General features: G+C 37.8%; 2 protein-coding genes across 8 annotated transcripts in view; one reads left to right on the plus strand and one right to left on the minus strand.

Annotated features, from left to right (window-relative positions):
- l(3)80Fj (lethal (3) 80Fj) overlaps positions 1–7,530 on the plus strand; it is a 51,200-nt gene extending 43,670 nt beyond the window's left edge. The window contains exon 4 of the mRNA XM_044392557.2: positions 635–7,530. Within this exon, the coding sequence (XP_044248492.1) occupies positions 635–7,447 (6,813 nt within the window). The 3' untranslated portion in view covers positions 7,448–7,530. The remainder of the gene's footprint in view (positions 1–634) is intronic.
- LOC138912833 (uncharacterized) overlaps positions 1–18,299 on the minus strand; it is a 216,800-nt gene extending 198,501 nt beyond the window's left edge. For 5 of the 7 annotated variants that reach the window (XR_011418392.1, XR_011418393.1, XM_070214306.1 and 2 more), the window contains exons 1-2: positions 16,810–18,299; positions 16,536–16,741 (exon numbers count right to left, since the gene is read on the minus strand). Coding sequence is in view for 3 of the 7 variants with exons in the window: in XM_070214306.1 (XP_070070407.1) it covers positions 16,536–16,719 (184 nt within the window). In the remaining 4 variants the exon portion in view is untranslated. Of the gene's footprint in view, positions 1–2,941; positions 2,994–3,068; positions 3,209–16,535; positions 16,742–16,809 lie in introns of those variants that run through there. The other 2 variants (XR_011418395.1, XR_011418396.1) reach the window with 1 other exon arrangement.
- Between the last annotated feature and the right edge of the window lie 2,211 nt (positions 18,300–20,510).

Genomic DNA, 20,510 nt, shown 5'->3' on the forward strand with positions numbered 1-20,510 from the left:
ATTGCACAAATTCTATTTGATCGATCTTCTTCATTTTTTTTTTAAATTATTCGTAATGATTGTGCTGAGTTTGTGAACGATTCAGTTTTTATGCGTCAATTTTAATTTCGCAGAAAAAAATTTTTTAATAAAATTTTTATTACTCGAAAAATTAACTTTTTTGAAAAATTGTTACTGTATGCAGAAAAAAGCAAATATTCCTGAAAATAATCGTTCACGAACTCGGCACAATCATTACGAATAATTTAAAAAAAAAATGAAGAAGATCGATCAAATAGTTCTTGTGCAATCGTGGTCACCGCAAGCCGCTATAAAAAAAAGGGTTCAGAGAGAATTGCCATAACTTTGTAAATTATTCATATATTTTCAAGATCAAAGGCTTGTTGTTTCGATAAAAACATGTACTATCAATAAATAATAACTTCAGTTTCATAGAATAATTGCTACACACCTGAAAAAAAAATCCAAAGTTCCCTAAATTTTTTATCTCAAAAAGGTATATAACCCCTTAAGTTTTATTAGCGAATGTCGAAATGGCAGTATAAAAACAAATGGTATATCAACCTGCAGACCTTTACCCTACTATATAAAAATAAAAGAAAATGCATTAATATTATTTATTTTTTTATTTCAGGGAGCTGGCTTTTTAAGCTTTAACAACATAGATCAAGACCATTTGCCAAACATTTTAAATGAAGCTGTTACCCTGTTTTGGAAAGTGCTGGAGTGTGAAACGCAGGAAAAAGTAATTTGCTGCACGTTAGATATGTTCGCCCTGTGGACACAAAAATTTAGGAACGAATTACCAAGTGTGATTATAAATATCTTCAAAACTGGAATTCGGCTGAAAAACACAAATCAAATAATTCGACAAAGTTATCTCGAATGGCTTCTTATATCCATACAATATACCGAGACTAATAACCATAGTGTTATTATCCCAGATCTTATTTCGTATTATACTAAAGCTCTGCAAAACTCATCACAATTATGTAATTTGTCTGAGGCAACCTGCATTGCCTGTATAATGCTTATTTTAGAAAAGCCATCTGAAAATTATAATTATTTTTGGACCACAGTGTTCGATATGAACAAAAAATATTTCTTTAATGAAAAATTTACTGCTATTGCTCCGACTGAAACCTTATGCAATATATCCTTAATGACAAGAATATTGCTAAATTCGTATCCAGAAAAAATTAAAGGAGAGTTGGAACCATTAGTTCGCACGTTAGTTTATAACTTATGTAGCAATTCAGTAACAGTTCGAAAATATACTACTGATGAGGTAAAAAACATATTAATTGCTTTAAACGGAATAGAGTTCGTAAAGTTAGCTTTGTCTGAATTTGGTAAACGCATTAATTTAGTCAACATTCAAAATGATGGAGAGAATTCAATTGACCAATTCGGAACTCCTACACAAGCGTATGCAGACGCGCTACTATCTTTGACCACTTTAAAAAATATTTCGTATGACGAATCAATGGATATTGCCATGGATCTATTGCCATTATCAAATCATCCTGTAATTGTATTGAATGACCCTTACTTTTGGGAAACAACCATCCAGATACAATTTAATTTGGATCCTAAACATTTTATATTAACGAAAAATGATGAAATAGTTAATAAATACATCAACCATTTTATAAGTAGTGCACAATACGAGAATATTATATCAGCATTGGTTCGAATTTGTCCAAATCTTATTGTACCAACAGTTGTACATAATTTTAAAACCTATCTTTGCAACTCTACGAATTATCATGCTTCCAAAGAGGAATATTTGACATTTTTAACACCAGAAGGTGAGTTGTATGATAAAAGTGTAGTACCTCATGTAGACTCACAATACGAAACCGTTCGTATTAAAAGAGAAAATAAAGTTTACAGCTACAAGGAACAATTAGAAGAGATTCAACTTCGTCGCGAAATTGATGAAAAACGAGCCAAAGAAGGAAAATTGAAAACTACTAGGTATACTCAAAAGCAAGAAGAACAAATTAAAAATCAAATGGAAAAAGAATTGAGAGTGAAGTTAAGGATTCAAAACCTTTATGAAAAACTAATTTGCAAAATAAACCTGCTAAAAGCATCGTGTTCTGGAAACGGAGAACAAATTGCAAAACATTTTCATGCTATATTGGACGATATTTTGCAAGCTTCGAAAAGCCCTTTAAGTTCAGATGTTCTTACAGATCTTTATTTATTCTTGCGTAACCTATGTTTTACTTTTAAGCCAAAGCTTGGACGTGACATTGCAGTAGCGACAATCAAGCTTCAAGGTCCAACATGCATTTTAAAAGAGGAATATGAAGCTTTAAATATAAACAAAGCTATTAACGATATTATATTCGATCTTGACAATCATGTGAAATCCAACTTACTTGACCCGCCATCATTTTCTTTTGCTTTTGAGTTCTTAAAGCGTGCACTAATAATGTTAAATAAAGAATCGAATGTTAAACTTATTTCGAAAGGTATTGAAATAATATCTATGCATACAAAAGATGCTGTTAACTGTAGCCCGCAATTTATGCCTATATTTGGAATGTTTGAAATTTTGTTATATCTTTTTGAAAATAACAAAAAACTGTCTGCTCAAACTTCTTTGGCTATCTTAGAAGTGGCAAAGTCTTCAAACAGTGCAATTTTGTGTTCTAGCCCAGATAACAAGATTATAAATTTATTTCTAAAAGCCCTGCAACATAATAATGACTCTGTAAGAAAAATTACCTTAAAATCCTTGAAAATAATGGTAGATGGAATCGTCAATCATCTAAAAATTGATAATAGTCTTGAAAAAACCATTGTTAATCGATTTTGGATAGCAAAATATGATACAGAGGAAGAAAATAGAGAACTGGCCAACTGCATTTGGAATAATGCAAACTTCCCTTTACCCCTTTTCGATGATATAATTTTTGATGTTACTCACCCCGAACTCTGTATTCAAAAATCAGCATCAGAATCCTTAATGCCACTTCTAGCTATTGATGAAACATTAAAAAAATGCGTATTAAAGAGATTGTTTTCAATTTACAATGAAAAGCTGTCACTAATACCTCCAGTATTGGATCAATTTGACCGTGAAACTGAGCCCGCTACAGATCAATGGAAGCCTCGAAGGGGAGTTGCCATTGCATTCTCAACTATCGCTCCATTATTATCAATTGAAGATATTAACATTATTATGAATTTTATGGTATCAAACGGGCTTGGTGACCGAGAAGATATCGTACATAAAGAAATGTTAGCAGCTGCATTAAAGATAGTTGATTTACACGGAAATAAAACAATAGTAAATTTATTGCCTGTCTTTGAGGATTTTCTAGATAAAGCGCCAAAATCTCAAAGTTATGACAACATTCGCCAAGCTGTTGTTATTCTAATGGGTTCCCTAGCGCGACATTTGGAAAAAGATGACAAGCGAATTGATCCAATTGTTAAAAGATTATTAACAGCACTGTCTACTCCATCACAACAAGTTCAGGAAGCGGTATCAAACTGTCTGCCTCATCTTATGCCATCCGTGAAAGAGGAGGCTCCCGCAATGATAAAAAAATTGTTACACTCTTTGGCTAAGTCCGACAAATATGGCGAGAGACGTGGAGCTGCTTATGGTATCGCGGGCATAGTTAAAGGTCTTGGTATTTTATCTCTAAAACAATTAGACATAATGTCAAAGTTGACAACTTATATTCAAGAAAAAAAAAATTATAGATCGAGAGAGGGAGCTTTGTTTGCTTTTGAAGTTTTGTGCACTACACTTGGTCGTTTATTTGAACCGTATATAGTTCATGTATTGCCACATTTGTTACAATGCTTTGGTGATCCCTCTCAATATGTAAGACAGGCAGCTGATGACACAGCTAAGGTAGTTATGGGCAAACTTTCCGCGCATGGAGTAAAGCTAGTACTTCCGTCTCTTTTGGAAGCTCTTGACGAAGATTCTTGGAGAACAAAAACAGCATCAGTTGAATTATTAGGTGCAATGGCATTTTGTGCACCAAAACAACTTTCATCTTGTCTTCCTAGTATAGTGCCGAAACTAATTGAAGTGTTGGGAGATTCTCACACTAAAGTACAAGAATCAGGTGCAGAGGCTCTAAAAGTCATAGGGTCCGTTATTAAAAATCCTGAAATTCAAGCTATTGTTCCTGTGCTATTGGATGCATTGGAGGATCCCTCTAATAATACATCTACTTGTCTGCAAAGTTTACTAAAAACTAAATTTGTACATTTCATTGATGCTCCGTCATTAGCCTTAATTATGCCAGTGGTGCAACGTGCCTTTATGGATCGATCCACTGAAACTAGAAAAATGGCTGCGCAAATAATAGGAAATATGTATTCTTTAACGGACCAAAAAGATCTAGCACCATACTTACCAAGTATAATACCTGGCTTAAAATCATCCTTATTAGATCCAGTCCCTGAAGTGCGTGCTGTATCAGCTAGAGCGCTCGGAGCGATGGTAAGAGGTATGGGTGAAAGTTCATTTGAAAATTTATTACCATGGCTAATGGAAACATTAACGTCCGAGTCTAGCAGTGTCGATCGCAGTGGAGCAGCCCAAGGCCTTTCCGAGGTTGTTGGGGGCCTTGGTGTTGAGAAAATGCATAAACTAATGCCGGAAATAATTTTGACTGCAGAACGGGTTGACATTGCTCCACATGTGAAGGATGGATACATAATGATGTTTATATACATGCCTGGAGCATTTCCTGAAGAATTTACGCCATATATCGGGCAAATTATTAATCCAATCCTAAAAGCTTTAGCAGATGAAAGCGAATTTGTTCGCGATACTGCCCTAAAGGCAGGCCAGCGAATTGTTAATTTATATGCAGAAACTGCTGTGGCACTTTTACTTCCCGAGCTTGAAAAAGGATTATTTGATGACAATTGGCGAATCAGATATAGTTCAGTTCAATTGCTTGGAGACTTATTATATCGTATATCTGGCGTATCTGGAAAAATGACAACAGAAACAGCAAGTGAAGACGATAATTTTGGTACCGAACATTCTCACACTGCTATTATTCGGTTTTTAGGCGATGAACGTAGAAATAGAGTACTATCAGGACTTTACATGGGACGAAGCGATGTTTCATTAATGGTCCGTCAAGCTGCATTGCATGTTTGGAAAGTGGTTGTGACAAATACACCGAGGACTCTGCGCGAGATTCTACCAACATTATTTGGTTTACTACTAGGGTGTTTGGCTAGCACAAGTTATGATAAGAGACAAGTTGCAGCGCGAACTTTAGGGGATCTGGTTAGAAAACTAGGGGAACGAGTTTTACCAGAAATTATTCCTATCCTGGAAAATGGTTTAAACTCTGACCACCCTGATCAACGCCAAGGAGTCTGCATTGGCCTCTCTGAAATAATGGGCTCTACATCAAAAGAAATGGTACTTACATTTGTACACAGTCTGGTTCCTACTGTCCGCAAGGCTTTGTGCGATCCGTTGCCCGAAGTTCGAGAAGCAGCAGCAAAAACCTTTGAATCCTTACATAGCACAGTGGGGTCACGAGCGTTAGATGATATTCTACCATTTATGCTAGAAGGTCTGTCAGACCCAGACCCCTCTGTTGCTGAGAATACTTTGGATGGACTCAGGCAGGTAATGACTATTAAATCAAGAGTAGTATTGCCATATCTTGTGCCACAATTAACTTCCCCACCAGTAAATACAAAAGCATTATCTATTCTTGTATCTGTCGCTGGTGAAGCGTTAACTAAATACCTTCCAAAGATTTTATCTGCATTATTAGAGGCTCTATCAGGAGCCTACGGCTCTCCGAATGAACTACAGGAGATCGATTATTGCCAAACGGTTATATTGTCAGTAACAGATGAAATTGGAATTAGAACCATAATGGATACGTTACTTATTTCAGCAAATTCTTCTGACCTATGCACTCGTAAGTCCTCAGCTAGTTTACTATCTGCATTTTGTATTCATTCACCAGGAAATTATTCGCAATACATTCCTCAACTTTTAAGATGCTTACTTAAACTGTTGGTTGAAAACGATAAAGAAATATTACAGAAATCTTGGGAGGCTCTCAATGCTGTAATCAAAGGCTTGAACCCCGCCCAGCAAATCTCTCACGTTTCTGATGTTCGGCAGGCAGTTAGGTTTGCAGCAAGCGAACTAAAAGGACCGGAGCTTCCAGGATTCTGTTTGCCAAAAGGAATTACCCCGTTGTTACCTGTATTTCGAGAAGCTATTTTAAATGGATTGCCAGAAGAAAAAGAAAATGCAGCACAGGGACTGGGTGAAGTTATTTTTCTAACTAACGCACACTCCTTGCAGCCTTCTGTGGTACATATAACGGGTCCATTGATTCGAATACTAGGAGACCGTTTTAATGCAGCAGTTAAGGCCGCTGTATTGGAAACTTTGTCAATTTTGCTTCATAAAGTTGGTGTTCTATTAAAACAGTTTTTACCACAACTTCAGACCACATTTCTTAAAGCGTTGCATGATCAAAACCGAAATGTAAGAATGAAAGCTGGAAAAGCTTTGTCTGAACTAGTAGCAATTCACACTAGAGCAGATCCACTATTTAATGAAATTCATAATGGAATAAAAAATTCCGATGATTCTTCTGTTAGAGAAACAATGCTCCATGCTCTTCGGAGTATAGTGAGTCGATCTGGAGAAAAAATGTCTGAACTAATAAAAAAACAAATTTATGTCACCTTATTAAATATGATCGGCTATCACGAAGATGTCACTCGAAATGCTGTCGGTGGATGCTTGGGGGCAATGCTAAAGTATATAGCGCCTGGACAAGTAAATGATTTATTGAATAATTTAATACTTACGGATAGCACAGACGATCCAATATTAAAGCATGGATACACAATAGTTTTGTTTGTAGCTTTAAAAGAATGTCCCAACGAAGTACTTACTTCAAATCTGCAGGAAAAGATTACATCTTATGTTTTGGTCAATATTTCATCAGACAGAGTGCCAATTGCTTGCAATGCAATACGAGCTGCCACATACTTTTTGGAGCACATTCTCATCAATAATTATGAACTTCCCCTTACTGTTGTAGTCGCACTAGCTAGAGCTATGAATCATTCTAGTAACGATGTTAAGCAGTTGGTTGCAAAATGTTGTACACATCTTTCTAAAAGTTTGACAGCTGATCAAATTAATCTTGAAGTTTTAAAATATTTAGTGCCGATGCTTGTAAATGGTACAAAGGAAAAGAATGGATACGTAAAATCAAATTCAGAAATAGCATTAATTTCCATTTTAAGGTTAAGAACTAACGACTCAACCTATTCAAAAATTTCAAATTTCTTAGAAACTGGAGCTAGGGATTCATTAATCGAAGTAGTAACAAAAGTTTTAAAACGTACAACACCGCAATCCGTTATAAAAGAAGAAGAACTAGATGATACACTACAGTCCTAAACTTCCTTTTTCAAAACAATAATATGATCTATTAAACATGCTGCTGTATTTTATACTTTTTGTAAATAAAGAAATTCATACAATTATTATGTTTTATTAATTATAAATTATTGGGTAAGCCATCGCTATCATTAAATGTTTCGTTGCTTCAGATTTGGCTTTGGTTTCTGAAATTCCAGTTTTACCTAACCTCATTAAAAATATTAATCGCGGTGGTAAAGCGCTAATCGCTGGCTTCAAAATCCCCTTTTGGAAAGCCCGATTTCATTTTAAATTTTTAAGTTTTCAAAAATGGAAAAGAAAAGAATTTCTTATAAAGAAAATTGTAAGATAAAAAAAGCTGACAAGGGAGGCTGAATTTTAAATTAGCCGGCAAACAAATGAAGACCCTACCCTAAAAAAATATAATATAAAATATATTTTATATGACGCAATCTATGGCTATTAAAGCGTGTGTCACAAAAGTATAAATATCGAAATTAGTGTAAAACAAGAAAGGAAGTTAACTTCGGCCAGCCGAAGTTTATATACCCTTGCAGGTATGCCTACTTAAAATGCAGTTTTTACATTGTCAAAAATCAAAACGCCTACTTTCTACAAAGTTACAATAGTTTTTCTATTATTTTTTTGATTATTCCTATGGGAGCCATAAGATATAGTGGTCCGATCGTGGTCCGATCCGGCGCGTTCCGACATATGTACTACCTGCAATAGAAAGAAGACTTTTGGGAAAGTTTAATAGCTTTAAAACTGAGGGACTAGTTCGCATAGAAACGGACAGACGGACATGGCTAGATGGACTCGGCTATTGATGCTGATCAAGAATATATATACTTTATGTGGTCGGAAACGTCTCCTTCACTGCGTTGCAAACATCTGACTGAAATTATTATACCGTCTGCAAGGGTATAAAGAGGTGCAAAATTTCTAATTTCTGAATTATTAAAAATTTAACAGATAATTTTAACAATTGAGGGAACGACCCTTATGGTTCCTGTTAAATTTTCAAACAGCTGTTATTTGTTCAAATAATTTTCAGGACCTAAAACATGTAATATTTGATTTTGTATTGATAGCACAGTGGAACATGAAAAATGTAACCGCAATTTTGAAAGTACTGATCGAAATAGGGTAAAACCCATTTGGGTTTCTCTGGCTTAGCTCGCGTTTACCTATTATAGCGAGTTAAAGTTTTAAATACCAACTTTATTTATTTCGCTTGCAAGTCTTAAGCGATTATGTAGCTATGAACCCAAAGAACTAAATTGACAAATCACTCTTGCGAAGAAGTGCACCTAGCGCGTTAAAAAAGGAAAAAACAAGAGAGAACGCTATAGTCGGGTTGGTGTCCCGACTATTTAATACCCGTCACTCAGCTAAAGCGAACGCTGTACTAGGGAGATAGATATATATAGATATTTTGATTGCGTATAACTTTTTAATAAATGGTCCGATTTGAAAAATGTCTTCTACATTTCGATAGGTATAAATATACACAACAAAATTGCGTTTATACTTCTTGGAAATCTTTAAAGATGCGGGCGCAGGACACAGTTTAAAATCGTTAGTGGGCGATTGTGAGCGTTAGAGGGGGCGTGGCGCTCGGCTGAAATAAACTTGCGCTGCGTAGGAGGCCCTTCTTTCTGTCTGTCCGTCTGTATGAACGCTGAGATATCGGAAACTACAAAAGCTAGAAGGTTGAGATTTTCCACAAATATTCTTGGGCTTCCTATGCAAATGTAGAAGACATTTTTCAAATCGGACCATTCATTTAAAAGTTATGCATTTCCTTGTTGTTTGACTCCATTAAAGTTCTTTTCCTTTATATCGGGTTTTAAATGGCATTATTGTTTGATAGAATCAGTCTTCTGCTCGTCCGATACCGTAGGCAATTGCTTTAAAAACTGATCCAAGTGGATATGCAGAAAGTGAATTTTTAGTGTCAACGTTTGTTTTTATGTCTAATGAAGAGGGAGATTTTGCAATTCAGAGCTTACACTTTTAGCACCAGCAGACATAAACCAAGATGTAAATTCTGAATAGTAAAGAAATGTTGGCTAAGGAGTGGCCAATCATTAAACGGAATATTTTTTAATGTGTATTACTGGTCTTTGCGATTTCAGTTCAGTCTGAAGCACTATATAGACGCATACAAAACAAAATATGCATCTGTTAGGAAACTTTTCTAAAATCATATTGCCTTTGGAAAAATACTGCACCAGTCTAGAAACTGTAATTTGCGTGCAATTTAATTTAAACTTAAAATTGTTGGTAAGCCTGCTGCTTGCATATTATAAAAAATGTCATATTTGCGTTTAGATAGCTTTAATATGCGAAATATTGCCGTTGAACGTAAAATACCGACAATTTTCGCTTATTTTTTTATTTTTAACGCGCTAGGTGCTCTTTGCAAGAGTGATTTGTCAATTTAGTTCCTTGGGTTCAAGCTACATAATCGCTAAAGACTTGAAAGTGAAATTTTAATCGGTTCACAAGATATGACATTTTCAAATAAATTTGGTATTAACTTTAACTCGCTATAATAGGTAAACGAGAGCTAAGCCAGAGTAACCTAAATGTGTTTTAGCTTATTTCGATGAGTACTTTCCGCCCATGAAATCAGAATTGCGCTTACATTTTGTAACCCTAAAAATGTTGGACAATGTCTAAAATTGTTAGCAAGGTAAGAACAACTACAAATATACTTTCTTATTTGATTTTAAAGTAAATAATGCCTTCTGTAATCCTAGAATGTTGCAGATTGAATTGGACTTTTCATAAAATAAGATGACAACTTTGGTTTTCAACGGTTTAACAAAGTTGTAACGATTGCTGAAATTTCTGAAAGTGGGTAAGCATTTCTCAACTGCGCATATTTAAAAATAGATTTTCTTTAAACTCGGGTACCTCGTAGAGGTTGCCTTGGTTATTATCTGTTATTTTTTTTTTTAATTTTTTGTTCATTTAGGGGCGTATTTAATAACGAGTTAATTTAACAACGAGTACATATCTTTCATGTTTCAGCTGAAATTACTGATACTATGCACATATATTAATATCATAATTTTACCACCGATAGAATTTCTTATTTCTTTTATAATTTTAAATTACGTAGGGTAAAAAATAAATAAAAATACCCAAAAATTATTATTTTTGGCAAGCTTTTAGTTAAATATAACACCCATTCAAAACATAGTCGTTTGTCATAGTCGTAAAAAAAAATATTTCATTCGCAGTTTTCTGCAAATCGGCATTTTTAATATTTATAAAAAAAATAGTATAATGTTCTTTACGCAATTCTTGGTGGTGAATTACTGAGACATAGAGCTGTGAAAAAATCGATATTGGGACATCGGGGGACCATCGATACCATCGCACAGTGGCGCCTTTGACTTTTTTTTGGTAATAAATCATAACTTTTGAACCAGTGAAGATAATTGAATGATGTAAACGGCAAATGATAGAGAATTGATCCACCTTTCAAATTATTGCTTGAGACAGGGAGTGGGCGTGGCAGAGGCGTACTTACAAATCGGCAGTCAGAATTTAAAAACAAATCCATTTTTTTCCGACAAAAAAACTTTTTTTAAAAAGTTTTTGTTATTTTTTGGTTTCTTTTTTTATGTTGTAATTTTTAAAAATTATAAAAAAAAAAATTGGGGGTTTAAAAAAAAATATTTTTTTTTCAATGTTGTTTTGTTTAGTTTATTTTTTTATGTTTTAATTTTTAAAAACTAAAAAAACCAAAAAATAAAGGTTGAAGTTTATTTTAAAAATAAAAAGTTCTATATTTCATGTTTTTTGAAATAATGGTCACAATTTGGTAAACTTGGTAAATCCAATAGACTTAACATTTCTGGACTATAATTACTAGATTCTAACTCTGTGACAAGGTTGTGATTCCATGACCCAAAATACAGTTTGGACTCGCACATACTAAATTCAATGCTTAGGCAGCGTAAGTTGTTTTGAGCTGGCAAAAGTGGCTATTTTCGTTTCTGAATAACTTTTAAACGTAATTTTTTACAGTAACATGATGTATACCAAAATTTAAGGAATCTCAAGGGCTATACAGTTTGAGGATATCGTTGAAACCGTTTTTGAGAAAAATAAAAAAAGCTAAAAAAAAAGTTTAAAAAAAAATTGTTTTGTGCATATATTTTTAAATATTACATTTACACAAATTACATATAGAAGGCGCTTAAAGCATTTTAAAAAACCTTTCAAACGAGATGCAGCACAAGTCTGTTGCTTCAGTAGTTTAGAAGTTACGGCCTTCCGTATTTTAGCTAATTATAGCTGTTTTCCCGCTAAACTAGCGGGTTTTTCCAAAAGTGGTAGAACTAACGTTTCTTATATGGAGCTGTTGAACATGATATCAAATTTTCAGGACTTTAAAACCATGTTTTGGACAAATCTTTCACAAGGTAGCGCCATATGCAATTTCTTGGACCATGACTTTTTTCCCTTTTTTGGCTCTTAAAACCGCGGACGCAGGCGGATGCAGCTACAACTTTCGTAATATCAAGAAGAAAGTCCAAATAACGTTTTACGGAAGTATAAAAAATAGTATTAAATAGTTTTTTTTTTATTTTCCATCAAAGTTAAAAAATATGGAAAAAATGGACGTTTCGCAAATAACGCATAACTAAGAGATGCGGATGGCAAACTGCAATATGTTTTATTGCAAAGCGATTCGATGCCTAGTTTTTAAGAAAAACCCCCCGGAAGTGCGAAAAATTACCTAAAAACGGTGTGTTTTTTTAAGTAAAAAATTGTTCAACTTTGAAAGGGCATATCTTTTACAAAAATTTTTTGATTTGATAAAGGGTTACATATTTGTAATAGTGGATCAATTACCTGTCGATTGGTATGGGTCGCAACTTTCTAGGACAAAGTCGAAAAAGTGATTTATTGCACGTTTTTTGTCCCAAGGCGCCACTGTGCATCGCTCCTAAGTAAATTACAACATTAGGGTTATTCTTTTTGTATGTAAGTATTAGGGGTGTTCCTTTAAAAGTTATAAGTTTTTAAATAACAAGAATTTATTTTATTCTTTTGTAATTATAATTATTCAAAATAAAATAAAGGTCTTGTCTCGTATTTGTATTTTCGCTGTTTCATCGAACAGGAGAAGGCTAAAGCGAAGGCATCCCGGCGCTCTTTGGACAAGAGGACGTCACGTCACACGTGTCCTGAAGCACTATTGCTTTATTGTATTGTTGTTTTAATATTGTATTATAGGCTATAACAATTTGTTAATCGCCATTCTGTTATGTTTTCATGTTATTTGTTCTTAATTGTATTCTGCGTTCTATAGCTATTAAGTTGGCTATGAATAACACTAACATAAAAAAAAGCTGTTTCATCAATTTTACTTCCATGAAATATCAAAAAAGACTTTTCGTTATGCAGACCGATAGTAACGCGATAGTTGAAAAACCTCGATATTGCCGATGTTTTCACCGCTCTACTGAGACATACCTCCTTCTAAACCCAAGCTTTCGCATGAGAGCTCGCTTTGAGTTTGCAAATAAGTACCGTTTTTGGGTCGAAGTAATAACGTAATTTTAAGTGATGATGGCCCTGATAGTTGCAAAAGATATTGGAGAGATATGCGCTAGGATTGGCGATCCTGTTTCATGTCCTGACTATCTAATACCCGTCACTCGGCTAAAGGTAGTGCAAATTTTTTTGATTGCAAATAATTTTTTAGTGAATGTCCCCATTTGAAGAATAGCTTCTACATTTCGATAGATATAAATATACACAACAAAATTGCATTTATACTTTTCGGAAATCTTTAAAGGTGTGGGCGCCAGACACATTTTAAAATCGTTAGTGGGCGATTGTGGGCGTAAGGGTGGGTGTGGCGCTCGGCTGAAATAAAGAATAAAGAATATGTGTGGGAAATCTCAACCTTCTAGCTTTTGTAGTTTCCGAGATCTCAGCGTTCATCCGGACGTACAGACAGACCGACAGTCAGACAGACAGACAGACGGACAGACGGACATGGCTAGATCGGCTCGTCAAGTGATCCTGATCAAGAATATACTTTAGGGAGTCGGAAGCGCTTCCTTCTAGCTGTTACATACTTTTGCACGAATACAATATGCCCTTTTACTCTACGAGTAACGCGTATAAATACCTGGACTGGCCCGCCTTAAGTCCGGACCTGAATCCGATTAAGGACCTCTGCCAAAGTATTTAAGAACGGTAGACAGCTTGTGACAGCAAGGGTTTTAAAGAAGGGAATAGACCAAGAATGGGCCAACATTGATCCATCCCACCTTAAATCCTTTGTGGATTTTATGCCATCCCGACTTAATTTCGTAATTTAGTACGAAGAACATTTTTGACTTACGTTCCTTATTACATAAATTTGAAATTTGTTACGTAAGCTTTATCTGCAAATAAAACTGCATACCCGAAATTTCGATATCAGACCTTGTCCTTTTTTAATCAAGAAAATACATGATGCACATATTGGGTTGGCATGACTTTTTTTTCAATATTTTCAAAGATGATTTATTTAGATCAGGAGTTATAATTAATCAACCGTTGTATGCGACACACTGAGCTTCTCTGACATCTCCCGCGTTGAATAACGCCGGTTTTCATCCAGCAAAGCCTGATGGTCGACCAGAACGTGGGGCGTCTTTAACTCCAAAATCTCCAACACTGAATTTGGCAAACCAGCGCTGACATTGGCGATCACTCATGGCATCTTTACCATACACTTCGCACAATTTTACGCGAGCTTCGACCGCTTTTTTCCTTTTCGGAAGTAAAAAAGCAAAATATGCCGAAAATGCTCACTTTGATCCTCCATGTTTAATTTGCTATAGCTTCCACAAATGTTATCGAATAATTACTAAATTTTCATCGATAGTACCTAAGACAATAAACTTTAGGTTAGGTTAACCCGGATAGGGATAGGCCAATATGGCCCTTAGTTGTCCGGTTGATGCGCATGAACCTTGAGATAAGTTAAGGGGTTTTTATGTCCATAAGGATCGAGGTGTTTTTGGCGAAAGCAAGTAGTTCTCCTGGTTCCCTGCTGGAGGCGTCTCCTAGTGATGCCAGTACTGGGGCACCGAGGTATCTTCTTCTCGCTCTTGAGAGAGCCGGGCAGTTGCAGATAAGATGTTCCAGGGTTTCGATAGCCCCCGATTCATCACATTTCCTGCAGGCGCGGCTGTTGAGTATTCCGAGTGTGTTTGCGTGTGATGCGGCCAGACAGTGGCCTGTAAGGATTCCCACTAACAGTCTGCAGTCTTTCCGTGGTAGACGCAGTACATACTGGCTGAGTTTTTCGTTGCGCTCTTTGCACATAGTTCTTGAGATTCGGTAGGTCTTGGTATTCCTCCACCTGCTTTTTGCTCGCGTGTCCGCCTGTTTCTCCAGGGCACTTTGGAGCGTTCGGAGGGAAACAGGCACGTTTGGTTTTCGCCAGTTGCTATGTCTTGGTGCGTGCTGGCGTCTAAGACATCCATGCATCCTGGGAAGTGCGATTGCATAAGTGCTGTTAGGGCCTCTTCACTGCCCTCAGTCCACTGTCCGTCGTCGCGTTTTAGCTGACTCTGTATGGTAGGTTGCTTTGAAAGCAGCTTCCGGAGTCTAGCTGTTTCCGGGACATTCTCGATGCTGGAGCAGAAGTTTCTCCACGAGCTTCTCTGCGCCCTGCGTGTTCCCTCTTTGTAATCCCTCAGTAGGACTTTGTATTCCTTGTTAATGATCTCATCGTCTACCTTTTTGGCGATTTTGAAGAATTCTCTGAGGTTATGTCTTTGGAATGTAAGTTCCCGATTCCACCATGGTGCCCTGGTCTTCTTCCTTGTTCTTGAAGTCGGGCATGATGCGTGATACGCATCCAGTAATTCCTTGGACAGGGTCTCTAGGGACCTTTCTATGTCTCTCTCGGATTTTACTATGCCTGGGCTGGTCAGATGGTGTTTTTAGGACCCTCCATTCGGAGACCAAAGTACTCAGTCTCTTTACAAATGTTATATCTAGCACGTTTGACGAGGTGGGACCTACGAAGGTGTGCTAGAGGTGGAGAAATATCGATTTTTGGAAACATCGATGTTTTCGATGTTTTTGTCAAAAAACATCGATGTTTTTCGATGGTTTTGACTAAAAATGGGCATTTATATAGGCTTGGCGTATATTTGCAATTGTTTTTACTCATTTAAGCACGAACATAAATATACCTTTGCAGAGGGCATTTAAATTTTAGCTAAAAGATTACTACCAAGAGCAGGAGACAGACCGGAACGAAAAACATCGATGTTTTTAAATAAAAATAAATTTGTACAAACTGAGCCATTAAGAAAGAAAAAAAAAATTGATTACTTTTTTCCGTTTTGAATCTGAAGAGTATGGGCTCGACAAATTCGCTGGCTTGAGATGTTTTATCATATTTATTGTGTTCCCTGATGTTTTCAAAGATTTTCCCCAGTAACTGCAGATTGCAATGGCCGGTAATACTCTGGATTAGCGGACTCACCCCCGAAATTCGCGAAAATGTATCCTCGATGGACCGCGATTTCTTAAGAATTTAATATAATCCCCCTTGGACAGCAATTTCTTTTGAGAGATGAGAGTTCTTAAGAAATCGCGGTCCATCGAAGATACTTTTTTCGCGAATTTCGGGGGTGAGTCCGCTAGTCTTGAGTATTACTTAATGGCCTGAACCTCAGATCTTTTGAATTGCTGGCAAACAGTGTAGCCTTCCCGTTTCCGTTTCGGAGATGAGGGCTTGCAGTTTTCCTTTGTCGTGCCTGTACAGTGAACGCTTTAGAAATTAGTTTTCAATGTATATTCGGAATGCATGTGTTCATATGTATAAGCATTTTGTTTTTTAATTTTACAAATATCTCTGACCAGTTCAGCTCGGCAAACGTAACAAAAATTGATTTTCACTTCAAAAAAACATCGATGTTTTTTCGATGGAACATCGATGTTTGTAAAATATCATCAAACATCGATCTATCGATTTTCCCATCGATTATTTCTCCACCTCTAAGGTGTGCTCCTCCCCCACGTTTGCTATATATACATAGAATAAAGTCTAAGAGTGACTCACCTCTGTCGTTGATGTCTGAGCTTCCCCACACGCTGTGGTGTGCATTGGCATCTGCACCAATGAGGAGTTGGTCATCCTTCGAACCTAGCTCCACCAAGCTGCTCAGCTCGTCTGGTGGCGCCGATCTCTCGTGTGCCATGTAGCAGGAGGCTACTAAGAGGCGCTGCTCCTCGCTTTCTAGCATCACCGCAGTCAAGTCGTCAGAGCTGTAATGAGGCATAAGGTTAGCATGGATACCCTTCCGCACAAGTACGGCGCTTCTGTTCCTGCTTACCGTTGGTGAGTAGAATGTATTGTAGTTTGAGGACCTTAGTCCGGCCACGATATTGCCCGAGGCAATCCATGGCCCTTAAACCAAGGCTATGTCGACGGGTCCTTGCTTTAGGGCAATCAGGAGCTCCGCCGATGCGAGTCTGCTTTTATGAAGATTGACCTGCAGCACCCTCAACGTCATGGGTGGCTGGCTCATCTCCGCTCGACGCGTTGGCTATTACAGTCAGGTCACCGTCCTCTTCGTCTTCCGAGTCGCCAGAGCAAGTTCCTGGGCGGCATCCACGATGGCTTCCAGACCTAGGTCCTTCTCCATCTCGCCTGCCTGCAGGATGTGTGCGCCTTTGTCGTCGGGGTGTCGCTTTTTGAGGCGCATGTAGACGGGGTACAGCAGATCCTCCGCCTTTGGTATGGATGGGATTATTTCCCTGTCCACAACCTCTAGCTTGGCGCCCTCATCCATCCATGCAAAGAGAGACTCGATCTTCGATCCGCCTGTCGACGCCATCGCGGGTTTGCTTGCGAAGTGCAGTCTTCCTTCCTCAATCCTTTGCTCTGCCCAGGCTAGCTTTTCCTACTCCTCCTGGGAAGGGTCCGCTTTGTCCTGGAGCCGGCTCTTGATCTTGAGGGCTGCCTTGTACTGCGCCTTGGCCTTCATCCCCTCGCTTGTACGCTTCGGCTCTTCCCTACGCGGGGGAGTTGGAACCTGGTACCGGCAAGCGGGTATGGCTTGTTTTGGCTTCGTGTAGCACGCTCTTCGAGTCCGAGTCTACTACAACTATGGCACCCGTGCGGCTTAACTTTGCCTGAGATGTTATAGCAGTAACATTGCCGCTGGAATGACCTGCTCCCGTCATCCCAGGGGTTCGACCGCTGGCGACACGCAGAGAGGATTGCTCCTCCCCGTGCCCGTCGATGGTAGCAGTCGTACTTCCCACCGACGTTTGGGCTGACATCCCAGCCCTGATTTGCTCCATATCTCCGTCCATACTGGTTTGTGTTTCCGGGGAACCACCCACTTGCGTTTTATGCCTACCGCCAGGCACCTCCAACCATGGCTACTGATTTAAGAGGGTTGAACCAGTTGCCTTAGCTAGACACTGCATTGCCCCGGCAGGACAAGCGACAATGCATTACCCTGCTCGGGGTAATGCGGTGACCATTGCCCAGCCGGCACCCTCCATCGGGGAAATCCCCGTGCCCGTCGATGGTAGCAGTCGTACTTCCCACCGACGTTTGGGCTGACATCCCAGCCCTGATTTGCTCCATATCTCCGTCCATACTGGTTTGTTTTTCCGGGGAACCACCCACTTGCGTTTTATGCCTACCGCCAGGCACCTCCAACCATGGCTACTGATTTAAGGGGGTTGAACCAGTTGCCTTAGCTAGACACTGCATTGCCCCGGCAGGACAAGCGACAATGCATTACCCTGCTCGGGGTAACGCGGTGACCATTGCCCAGCCGGCACCCTCGTGGAGGGTTCAGCTGGAGGATTTTCGCCAGCCGACAATAAGCTTTAATAAGCTTTAATCACAAAATTATGGGCCTTTCTTCTTCAAAAGAAATTGTCGTTTGAATTATTTCGGAATTTATGCCATTTATTCATTCAATTCTATTAAACTCAAAATTCAAATTCATTCAATTATATTAAAATCAAACTTTATTCGCTAGTACTCTTGTTTGCGGTCCTGACACCCTAAAAAGCATAAATTCGCGAAAAAATTATCCTCGACGGACCGCGAATTCTTAAGAATTTACATAACGAAATATAGGCGCGGACTGCCATGGTTCTCTTGTAATCGATTTTCAAAGTTACGTGTTTTGCTATAAAAATAAAGTAGCCTTTTCTATGATTTTAAGTGCTTTGCTAAAAAAAACATATGGGATTTTTATCCATTGTCAAAATAATCTGCGTTCAGAAAAATTCGACCAAAATGTGAAATTGGTTTAATAGGGGGCCAGACCGATGACCAACTTTTAAAAGCGAATCTGAAGAAATCGCGGTTGTTGACTGACAGGAACAAACATAGTAGTCCATGGACCGCGACCTATAAAGAAGTCTTGATTGCAGACAAATTTGATCAAACTCTGTAAAGCATTAAATATTACACAATTTAATTTATGTTTTTTTTTTTTTTATTTAATCACTAGCAATACCCGAATCGACGTTGTGCGCTACTATTAGCAAAGTGTTTATTGCTAATTTTTTCATGTATTCAAATTCAAATTAATATCAGTAAACAGTAAACCCACCTAGAACGCACTAATATTCTATCCATATCCTTTTAACCAAAACATACTTAACCTTAACATCGCATTTACCCCAATATTACCTCACCTAAACCTTACAGCTCTCCTTTCTTGATCTCACCCTTTGCACACTTTTTTGGCACCTTTATGCTGTTTTCACTATTTACTCGTCTTAACCCCAATGTAACCCATCCATACTCACCCCTCACGCCGAATTAACATAATTTTAACCACTTTAACAATGTTTCCTCACAATAGTTGCTTACTTTAACATTACTTTTTCTTAATTACTTTTTCTTAAAACTTGTTTGTCACCTTGCACACTTTATCCAATTTCCAAACGAACCTTACCTTTCTCACCTTCACCCTCCTTTTACAGTACTTTCACCGTAATCTATCTAATACCCCCCTTAGCCGCAACTTAACCCCGAATTAACCTCACCTTATTTCCACCATAACTCCACCGTTCTGGTAGCCTGAATCTATCATTTTGGGTGCGAATTTTTTTACCGTAACTTTTTTTTGAACAGATCTAATCCCCAAACAAGAGAGAACGCTATAGTCGGGTTCGTGTCCCGACTATCTAATACCCGTCACTCAGCTAAAGGGAGTGCGAACGCTGTGTCGGGTTGGTGTCCCGACTAATAATCGTAACTCAGCTAAAGGGAGTGCGAGGGAGATAGGTATATAATTTTTGATTGCGTATAACTTTTTAATGAATGGTCCGATTTGAAAAATGTCTTCTACATTTCGATAGGTATAAATATACACAACAAAATTGCATTTATACTTCTCGGAAATCTTTAGAGATGTGGGCGCAGGACCCATTTTAAAATCGTTAGTGGGCGATTGTGGGCGTTAGAGGGGGCGTGGCGCTCGGCTAAAATAAACTTGCGCTGCGTAGGAAGCCAAAGAATATGTGTGGGAAATCTCAACCTTCTAGCTTTTGTAGTTTCTGAGATCTCAACGTTCATACAGACGGACAGACGGACAGACAGACAGACGGACAGACGGACAGACGGACAGACGGACATGGCTAGATCGACTCGGCTAGTGACCCTGATCAAGAATATATATACTTTATGGGGTCGGAAACGCTTCCTTCTAGCTGTTACATACTTTTGCACGAATCTAGTATACCCTTTTACTCTACGAGTAACGGGTATAAAAACCTTAAAACCTTAAAAAGCATATATAAAAATAACACACAAATATCTATGGAAGGTTACGGCCAACATGGTAAGGTAAACAAAAAAAGATGTGCCCAATGTCAACAGCTGGAGTTAAATAATTCAGGAAATAAGGAATATAAAAAAAAAAACGCACCTAAAGCTCCAACTCTCTTGGGTAAAAACTGTGGGTGTAATTCAACCTGTAAGCCTTTTGGAGAGGAAATTTTACAAAAATTTTCTTTGTGTGCCCCTCTTTAACACAATTTAAAACCAATTTTTCAA

Source organism: Drosophila takahashii, chromosome 3L (genome assembly GCF_030179915.1).
Source record: "Drosophila takahashii strain IR98-3 E-12201 chromosome 3L, DtakHiC1v2, whole genome shotgun sequence".
In the NCBI taxonomy this organism is placed as follows: domain Eukaryota; kingdom Metazoa; phylum Arthropoda; class Insecta; order Diptera; family Drosophilidae; genus Drosophila; species Drosophila takahashii.